Source organism: Babylonia areolata, chromosome 1, assembly GCF_041734735.1.
Source record: "Babylonia areolata isolate BAREFJ2019XMU chromosome 1, ASM4173473v1, whole genome shotgun sequence".
In the NCBI taxonomy this organism is placed as follows: Eukaryota; Metazoa; Mollusca; class Gastropoda; order Neogastropoda; family Buccinidae; genus Babylonia; species Babylonia areolata.
In genome coordinates, this window is record NC_134876.1 from 82,388,674 (window position 1) to 82,399,714 (window position 11,041).

The following is an 11,041-nucleotide window of genomic DNA, read 5'->3' on the forward strand; positions in this document are numbered from 1 at the left end:
CACACACACACACACACACACAGATACACACACACACACACACAGATAGACAGACACACACACACACACACACACACACACACACACACACACACACACACACACACACACACACACACACACACACACCAATGTGCCTGTTTCTCTTTCCATCCGCCCATTCCACCACCTTGTAGGTATGTCAGCACAACCTGTTGATAGCATGTTACCACCATGAGAAGAGGATGTTGCCGATAAATCACACGTCGGCTGAGCTGAAACCCTAAAGTGAATCCAAAGCCTAACAAAAATAAATTGCTTTGCTTTTGACTATAACTGACTTGGACACAAGTGTCATCAAGTGACACATCAAAGAGTAAACTTCTTTAAACGATAAAATGTTAGAATTTTCGTTTTAAAAAAAATCCCAAAAAACCAAACAGATCACGCGCGGAATGGTTTATGTTGTGGCGCTTAATGTTGTGTACCAGCGATGTGTTTTGAAGTGGCTGTCAGCATTATGTACAATTTATGGGTGTTTTTTTTGTCACAACAGATTTTTCTGTGTGAAATTCGGGCTGCCTTTCCCTCTTGGAGAGCACATCGGCACAGAACCAACCCCCCCCCAACCCCCCAACTGTTTTCTCTCTGCAAGTGTGTTCTTTTCATTACTGTCAAGGTGGATTTTTTAAAAACAGAATTTCACCAGGGACAACTGTCTTGTTACTGTGAGTTATTTTCTTTTTAACTCACTCAGTACGGCCAGTCCTCTCTTCTCCTCTACACAGACCCCTCGGATGTCCAGTGGGTGTCTGAATGACCCAACCTTTAGCTTCCGTCGTCAGAATTGTGGTATTCTTTGTCAACATTCACGTCTTCAGTATAAGAGCGTTCCGCTTGCAATATTTTGATGATGGTAATTGGGGTGAAACGCTGTTAACGTCGTCTCTTTCGCCGTTCGTATGGAAAGAGTTAAATTCTTTTTTAAGTGCGTGCTACACACGAGACCTCGCTTTACTGTCTCATCCAGATGTCTAGCGTCCAGACCACCACTCAAGGTCTAGTGGAGGGGGGGGGGGAGAGAGAAAATTTAGGCGAGTGTAGGATTCGATCCCGCATGCTCATTTTCTCTCGCTTCCAAGACGGACACGTTACCGCTAGGCCACCAATCCACACCACTGCTTTTTGTATTACACTATTCTTTAACCCTCCCACGCTTGAAGGATAGCTATTCATTCATTCATTCAGTGCACCATTGTGCTAGTCTGCCTCTAGTCATCATCATCATAATAATCATCATCAGCATCATCTCTCTCTCTCTTCCTGATCAGACTCACCACTGGAATTCTCTTTCTGATGAATAATAAAAACGTACATTTGTGCCCTCTCCCTTTATTGTAAAGGGAATCCTATTTCAAACACATCCTCCCTCTCTCTCTCTGTCCTCTCTTTCTTTTAACGAAATTTGTACCTTAAGCGTACTCTCTCTCTCTCTCTCTCTCTCTCTCTCTCTATCTCTCTCTCTCTCTAGCATGAATCTTACCCTGGCCATGGCTTGCTGATAGTGAGCATTAGACATGATGATTGCTGGATGTTCACAATGATGGCCGGTATGAAGAAGAAGAGCTCTCTAAACGCCGGTAAGTAGCGATTTGTCCAGGAAAGATGGTCGGTGTTTTATACTGGGATTAATCTGGCTCAGGTTGTCTTTAACCCCTTCGGAATAATGGATACTTCGCGTTGGTGGTTTTGATGGCGTTGGCTATGTGTGCATGTGAGTCCGTCGGCCGCGACGGGGTCAATAGTCGATGAGTGACGGTATGTGTTTCGTATGTGGCGGAAACGCGCTGACGTTAGAGATACGTGTCCACGTGGAAGATCATTGCTCACCTGATACGTGCATACGTCACAGACTCACAGAAATCTCCACGACTGCGCACACACGCGAGCGCAGACACACACACACACACACACACACACACACACACACACACACACACGCACACACACACACACACACAGAGATATGTATATATATATATATATATATATATATATATATATATATACATATATATATATATATGTATACACACACATATATATATACATACATACGCATAACAATCGAACGGCTGCTAGCATTAATGAGATCCTCGTCAGCGCCTTGCAGTTAATTGCACAAACTGGTGGAATTGATTAGCCCTACCTTTACAGTGTCGCACCTGTGGAGTCTTCTCTCATCTCCCTCCTCACCTCCTTCATCCACAGGTGACTGGCATAAAGAATATCCGAGAACCACCTAAACCATTGTGTTTTCTCAACTGCACGTCTATCTTGCTTTACGAAATGGAGTAAAAGCCCCAACAAACAAACAAACAAACAAATAAGCAAACAAACAATCAAAAAGGGAAGCAAAACAAAATAAACAAGAAAATAACATAAACACACATGAACAACAGAAATGAGACAGTCTCAACACATCATCAAACTCCCACCAACATTTAGTTCATTGAAGACTCGTGTATCTAATTAACTTTTTTTTTTTTTTTTTTTTTTTTAAATCAAGCTTATGTCGTCTTCACAACGTTTGAACTGGGCTTCTGTCGTGTAAGGCAACAGATGGTTCGATGTAATTGCTTGAAAGAACTTTAATTAGTATGCAGTCTTTTAACTGCTTGCGGGTCCTCTGAAACGCCGGTCATGGCTGACACCGCGCCTCTTATTTATTATTTGTTTCGGTGATCAAGGTCTCGGTTTGTGGAGGGAAACTAACGGCTTTCAAATAATGACTCTCTTTTTTTTATTTTGGTAACAGACTTCTTTGACCTTTATTAGCAAAAACAGTATCCGCCTGGTAAAGTCACTACTCATCCAGAACTTGACACGCAAGAATGTCTCGGGCTGCCCTGGACTCTTAGGTACATCGGAAACTCGTTTGGTTTGAAAGTCATAATCCACTTAAAAAAACCCAACTCACTGGTTAAAGTCATTATCATCCACGGCCTTTATTTAGAAAATAGATTAAAGTCACAACACTCCTCCATCTCATTGAAACTCATTGATTAATGTCACAATATTTGTCGATCCTTGCATTGAAAACCAACAGATTAAAGTCATAATACATGAGAAACTCGCCGATGAAAGTTGTAATACTCCTCGATTCTAACATGGGAAGCTCACTTATCAAAGTAATAGTACTTCTCGACTGTTACATAGATGCCAGCAAAATCACAGAGAAAAAACACCGTTTCATAACTTTCACGATACCCTTATAAACAAAAAATACTGTTTTGTTGTTAAACGTTATGGCTATTGTGAAACCTTACAAAAACACACGAAAAAACCAGAACAACAACAACAAAAAACACAACCCAAACAAACAAACATGAATTTCCCATACTGTAAACAGACAAAAGTAATCTCATTACTTGGTCAAGGCTCTTTAAATTTTGTAACCCAGAAATCATGTTTTGTTGGTTAAAGTCGCGCCAAAACCTTTCCATTAGAAAAAAAAGTTTGGTTGGTTAAAGTCATACTTTAATAGTTAAAAGACGTGGCTTTCTAAATTTTATACAAACAAACCATGCTACATGTGTTTGTCATGACTTGCGACAATGCAGAATGATAATGATTCTTAAATGGCAGGTCACATTTTCCTCCGAATCTAACAAAGAATTATCACAACTCGTCGGCTTTAACCCTTTCACTGCCAAAGTCGCATTTATGCAGCAGCTAGGTAGAGGACCCATGTCACTGAAGGGTGACCAGATCGTGGGTCTGTTATCCATGAATTTACTGCTCTTTATGTTCGGTGGTAGGATAGGCCATCTTTTCTATACATCGCAGGGGGAATTCCCAGCTATTCTTAAACACCATCTTTTCTATGTTTATAGCACAAGGGAATTTTGCACTCTAAATTGACTGGCGGTGAAAGGGTTAAGGGTGCGGTGGTCGAATGGTTAGAGCGCAGGATCCTTCATAGAGTTTCCTGAACATCCCCGGCTTCGGCACACCAGGTGGGTCGGAGATTTTTCTGATTTTCCCAGGTCCACATATGTGCAGACCTGCTAGTGCCTGAGTCCCCTTCGTGTGTATACGCACGTTAAAGATCCTGTAATCCATATCAGCGTTCGGTGGGTTATGGGAACAAGAACATACCCAGCATGCACACTCCCGAAAACGGTGTATTGCTGTGTATATGGTGGGGGGAAAATATACAATCGGACATGCACGTAAAATATCACGTGTCTGTGTGGGTGTGTGTGAGCGTGACTGAAACTTGAATAAATGATAAAGGAAACGAACGATGAGCGCTCAAAGGCAGCTGTCAGTTGGCTCTACCCAGGTAGGCATCCTATTGCACAAATGACTCCTTTTGTTTGTAAACCGTTGAGAGTTTAGTCTTTGAACGAGGATAGGTGCAACACAAGTACCCATATCATCATCATGAATCTCCCAATGCCTTTCACAGACATATCATAACCGAATTCCTAGTTCCCTGTACCTTTAAACCCAGAAAGATCATAACATATTGTTACGGTTTTAAACACTGTTAGCCTACCTTTGCACATTGTTGTTGTTATTGCCACGTAAATTGTTGTGATGATTACTGTTGAACCTCACCAATACTTTATGTAACGCAGAATATAGTTAGTCACAATAGGATATCTATCAATTACTTCATAATCATCGTTAATCAAAATAGGATATCGATCAAATTATAGAATATAGAATAGAATAGAACAGAATATGTCTTTATTACCAAGTGCACGGGGGTCACAAGGAATATTGGGGGGTGGGGGGTGGGGGGGGGATAGTACATAACATGGTACGAACATAAATCGAAAATAATACACAAACACAGATACAGTAGAAATTAGGATACATACAAGTGCATATCAATATAAAAACTTGTGCATACTCACACATGCACGCACTGCACACACACACACACACACACAAACACACACACACGCACACATACGCACACATACACATGCACACACACACACACACACACACACACACACACACACTCTCTCTCTCTCTCTCTCTTTCTCTCACGTTTGAACAGAAGCTGCATATTACATGTGGATAGGGCTGATGACTAATCTTCAGGTAGATGGTTGTTGATTACACAATTCTATTTACCATACTGGATTTGTTCGAGAGACAGGGCATTGATTGCTTTGGGGGAAAAGCTATTGGCGAAGCGATTAGTTTTCGTCCTTATACTTCTGTACCGTCGACCAGAGGGGAGCATCTCAAAAATCCCAAAAGCTGGATGTGATTCGTCCTGGCTGATTGATTTTGCTTTTTTGAGTAGCCGCTTACAATATATGTCTTCTAGAGAAGGTAGATCAGCCCCAGTAATCTTGGTGGCAGTTTTTACGAATCTGTTAAGGGCTGCAACTTCTGCTTTGGAAATGACATAATAAATAATGGAAATTCTCCATAAACAAAATAATTTCCCGTAAGAAACGTAAGCTGATTTTTCAACCCCCACATTCTGCACCATACTGAGCAGTTGGATGTATATTTGTATCTCAAGAGAGAGAGAGAGAGAGAGAGAGAGAGAGAGAGAGAGAGAGAAAGAGAGAGAGAGAGAGAGAGAGAGAGAGAGAGAGAGAGAGAGAGAGAGAGAGAGAGAGAGAGCATTTCCACATGCAAACATTCAGCCAAACAGAGAAACAGACAAAACTCTCACTTGCTTTTGAGCTGGCCTTTAGGGCAGCCAGGCATATATATATATATATATATATATATATATATATATATATATACATACATGTATATATGCAGGAAGGCATGCATGCATGTACAAAGACCTCTCTACCCGCGGACAGACCGGTAGACAGAGAGAAACAGACAGAGACAGAGAGAAACAGTCAGAGACAGAGAGAAACAGACAGAGACAGAGAGAAACAGTCAGAGACAGAGAGAAACAGACAGAGAGAAACAGTCAGAGACAGAGAGAAACAGACAGACAGACACACGGACTAAAAGAATACGTGCACACGCATGACCTCCCAATCGAGACAGAGCAATTCGCGGCAACCTTTGAATTTTGCCACTACTCCTTCCTCCCTCCCCGCAAAAAAGGCGCGCGCGTGCGCGCACACACACACACACACACACACACACATAACCAAACACACACACACACACACACGTGCGCGCGCACACACACACACACACACACAGATACCGCCCGAAATATTAATCGTATATCTAATTAACCAGCCGCACATCGATTCCCCCCGCCCCTCCCCCCCCCCCGCTCCCTCCTGAACCTCCCCTGACCCCCCCCACCGCCCCCCCTGTCCAACACATGTTCATCAGCAGTTATCCACTGCAGGTCGATACCGTGAGCACTGGAAGCGTGGCTGATCGACCATCTCACGACAAATCTGTCACACAGCTAGACCCACATTAACATCGAGCCTCACCACTTCCCCTACTCCGTACCTTTTCACCCCATCCCCCCTGCCCCCTGAGGGTGTATGAAATTGACTAATAACAGTCAACTTTATCCCCTCCTCTCTCCCACCCCTCGTCCCGCTCACTTGTCGCCCACCCCCTCTCGTCCCGTTAGACGCTGATCTGGTAAAAGGTCACCTTGTGGTGAGATTTTTATGTAGGTCAATTTTTTTTTCTTTTTTTGGGTGGGGGTATGATTTGATCAGTGAATGATGAATTGAGAAACAGAAGGGACCAGAGGGTCGTCTTTTTCTCAAAAAAAAAGAAAAGAAAAAAAAAGAAAAGAAAAAAAAGAGTAACTAATCAGTGATTGATGAATTGAAAAACAATGATAACGAGTAGAACTTAGAATGTTGACCCGGTGTAACGTCACTAGACGTCCCCCCACCTCCTCTCTTTCGTAAGTCCCCCGTGGGATGGGAGGCATCATCGTCCTGAATCGTTTCCCGTGTCATGACCACATGAACTGTCCCCCGAGGGTCACAGCAGTATCCTGAAACGTCCCCCAATCCCAAAGAGAGACAAGACAAGACGAGACAAGACAAGACAAGACAAGTCAAAATCTTTATTTCGAGGATAAAAGATAAGCACTGGTGTACTTTTTTTTTTACATCCAGTCCCCGCCCTGAATAGGGTCAACACTACACAATACTACATAGAATGAAAGCATGATGTTAGTAGACATACATAATAGAGGAGAAAAAATAATAAAAAAATTATTAAACAACAGCAACAACAACAACACACACACACACACACAACACACACAGACACACACAACACAGACACACAGACACACACACAGACACACACAACACAGACACACAGACACACACACACACACACACACACACACAACACAGACACACACACACACACACACACACATGCCATACAGGCACAAGCACGGTGTTAGTAAAATGCATAGGAGAAAATGAACAAAATGAAAGAAACAAACACACACAACACACACCACACTACAGACCAGAGTGGGGCATGGAGGGTGAGGGAGGTTCTTAGTCAACCATACACACATTTGACAAACAGTATCATTAAAATGAACGATTTACATTACACATTATAGCATAAGGTGGGAAAGGCAATGTTTTTTTGAAGGTGGTTGGGCAATGGTGTTGTTTAATTGTTTCTGGGAGTGAGTTCCATAGGGTGGCGACGGAATAAAGCAGATCGACTGGGTTTGAACAAGTCAATTCTTGGAATTGGGATTGAGAGAGAGAGAGAGAGAGAGAGAGAGAGAGACAGACAGACAGACAGACAGAGTGAGAGAATGTGTGTGTGTGTGTGTGTGTGTGTGTGTGTGTGTGTGTGAATGTGCGTGCGTGCGTACTTGAGAAGTTAGCTTGCGAACAATACAATGCTTTACATGCAGAGAATGTTCACAATACCTGATTTTCACCTCACACTCACTTACCGCCATTTAACCGGTTGCCCTCACGCACTCACTAGCACGCACCCACCAAACACGTAACAAGTTTAGGTGCAGGGAGGTTTTTGGGATGAGTCACAGGAGGATCCGAGCGACACGTCGGGGACGTCCCCGTACATTTTGGGATCCTGGAGGGTGCCTTGGGGGTCGTTTCAGGCAACAAGTTGGGATGTTTCATTGGACAACAACTGGGCTTTGCATGCGTGTCTATGATGACGGGCGCAAGAGTCGAATGTTAAAGCGTTGGACTTTCAATCTGATGGTCCCGGGTTCGAATCTCGGTAACAGCGCCTGGTGGGTAATGGGTAGAGATTTTTCCGATCTCCCAGGACCCGCTCGTGCCTGAACCCCATTGGGCACGCAGAAGATCAAATACGCACGTTAACGATCCTGTAATCCATGTCAGAGTTCGGTGGGTAACAGAAACAAGAACATACACATCATGCACCCCTCCGAAAACAGAGCATGGCTGCCTACATTACGGGGTAAGTAAATAAAGCAGTCATACACGTAAAATGTTACATGTCTGTACGAGTGGGCTTACATGCATGACTGAAATCTGACTGAATGACACAGGAAACGAATGATACGGGCCCACTAGCAGCCGTCAGTCGGTTCTGCCCAGGTAGACAGCCTGTTGTGCAAATGACACCGTGTTTTAAAGCGTTTAGAGCTTGGTCTCCGACTGAGGATAGACGCTATATAAGTTTCCATATCAAATCAAAATGCCTCTTCAATTGACACATCGTGGGGATGCCGGTTTAGAGCCTGAAACAGACCCCCAGCACTGTTTTCACTCCACTGGAGTCGGCCCTCAAACACCCCTCTCCGAGGTATTTCAGGGTAGGCATTTTTGTTTATTTGTTTGCTTTTGTTTTTACCCCATCCCATGGACCCTTTTAACTCACTCAGTACGGCCAGTCCTCTCTTCTCCTCTACACAGACCCCTCGGATGTCCAGTGGGTGTCTGAATGACCCAACCTTTAGCTTCCGTCGTTAGAACTGTGGTATTCTTTGTCAACATTCACGTCTTCAGTATAAGAGCGTTCCGCTTGCAATATTTTGATGATGGTAATTGGGATGAAACGCTTTTAACGTCGTCTCTTTCGCCGTTCGTATGGAGAGAGTTAACCCAAACCCCGTTTTCTGTTGGAATATCTTCATTTTCCAAAAATGCGTGTGTTTTATCACGGATTGAAAAATCAAGACAAATCTTGAGGGAGATGATTTGGGGGAGAACTTTAATGACTCTGCTCCTTGTCTCAAGCAGTCCAAATGAATGATTTCAGGACCATTAAGAAGTTACTTTGTGTTAGCCCTCAATACATTTCACTGGTGTTCGTGTGGAGTTTATCAGGCATTGGCCCTGAGTGACTGTTGGAGTTGAAAAGATACCAGCCCATACTCAGTCATCATGGAGTGTTTATTCATTTTCATCTATCTATTCACCAGGATTGGAGTGTGCTGAGGTCTGCATAAAAATTAACCCCACCCTGATTTATCACCAGTAATATACTGCTTTCTGGTTTCTAATTGATTTGATGAAATTATCAGTGTCTGATGACAGAAAGAAAGAAGCTAACTTACTGACTGTCTAAAGCTACCACACACAAATAAAAAGCAACGCACACACAAATAAAAAGCAACGCACACAATAACCCACACACAGTAACTTATCAACTATCATGATCACATATAAACGTAAAGCGCATACAAACGCCATCCCTTGTCAAACACACACACATACACACACGTACACACACACACACACACACACAATCTACACACCCACATTCACACCCACCCCCTATTGCGTTTTTCTCCCCTTAGCCGGTGGAATTATCCCGATGACACTCCTGTCATCGGAATCAACAACAACTCAGTGCAAACAGATGTTACCTGTTGCCGTCGATGCTCTTATGTCTCTATCTTTAATTAAGATGACGACCCACACTCCGATCACCAATTAATGTGAAATCGTTAGAGATGCTAAACACTCTGGCAACAACTGATCAACACCAGGGGTTTCATCTCATCGTCGTCATCGTCGTTATCAGACACTTCTTCATGTCTGTGATGACATACGTATGTAAGCTTTTTATTTCTTGATGTTTTATTTTTAAAGTGCCGTATGATGTCTTTATGTGGTTTAGGAAAGTATAACGTGTACATGGTCCGTGGCGGTAATGTGTGTGTGGAAGGGGAATGGGGGAGAGGGAAGGCGGGTTATTGTGGTGATAAAAAATGCAAAGACAGAAAACACACACACACACACACACACACACACAGGCACACCAGCACACTCCTTCTCTCTCTCCTCCACACCCCGTAGTACAATATGGCTCAGAATTATGGGGCTTAGGTAAAAATGCTACTTTACAATGTGAATATGTTCACTTATTTGGACTTAAAAGGTTTCTAGGAGTTTAAATGAGAACACCAAACGATTCAGTATACGGTGAGACGAATAGATATCCAATAAATATAAATTCTGCTGTGAGATGTGTTCGATACTGGTTGAAACTATTAAAAATGAACGAAGATAGACTACCACGGAAATTCTATATGTTGTATGATTTAGATGTTAGAGGAAAAAGAAACTGGGCTTCTAATATACGAACTTGTCTAAGTGAATCGGGATTTGGATATGTATGGGAATATCAAGGAGTCGGTAATGAGAATATGTTTTTGAAATCTTTTCGTCAACGTTTAATAGACTGTAGATGGCAAAACTGGGAAAGTCATGTCCAATCCTGTGATCGATTCTGTTCCTATAGAGCTTATACTTCTACGCATTTAGTTAAAAATTATCTTTTGCTAAATATTGACAAACACTTACGATTCATATTAACACGATTTAGATTTGGTATTTCTGAAATCAATTTGCACAGGTATCGCTATAAAAATGTTAATCATTTAGAGAACCTGTGCCCTTTGTGCAAAGAGTCAACGGTAGATGAAGTTCATTTTGTTCTGAAGTGTCCTGTATTGCATAATATTCGTGTCAAATTTGTTTCAAAGAAATATTATGAACGCCCTTGTTTGTTTAAATTTTGTCTGTTGATGGCATCATCTGACGACGGTGTTATAAGAAATCTCGCATTGTACTTATATAAAGCTTTTAAGTTAAGA

The 11,041-nt window shown here is 42.4% G+C and overlaps 1 protein-coding gene across 1 annotated transcript in view; it reads right to left on the bottom strand.

Moving 5' to 3' along the window:
* Window positions 1-1,649, bottom strand: part of LOC143288293 (bifunctional 3'-phosphoadenosine 5'-phosphosulfate synthase-like) — a 24,762-nt gene extending 23,113 nt beyond the window's left edge. Inside the window, exon 1 of the mRNA XM_076596644.1 lies at window positions 1,523-1,649. Within this exon, the coding sequence (XP_076452759.1) occupies window positions 1,523-1,558 (36 nt within the window). The 5' untranslated portion in view covers window positions 1,559-1,649. The remainder of the gene's footprint in view (window positions 1-1,522) is intronic.
* Between the last annotated feature and the right edge of the window lie 9,392 nt (window positions 1,650-11,041).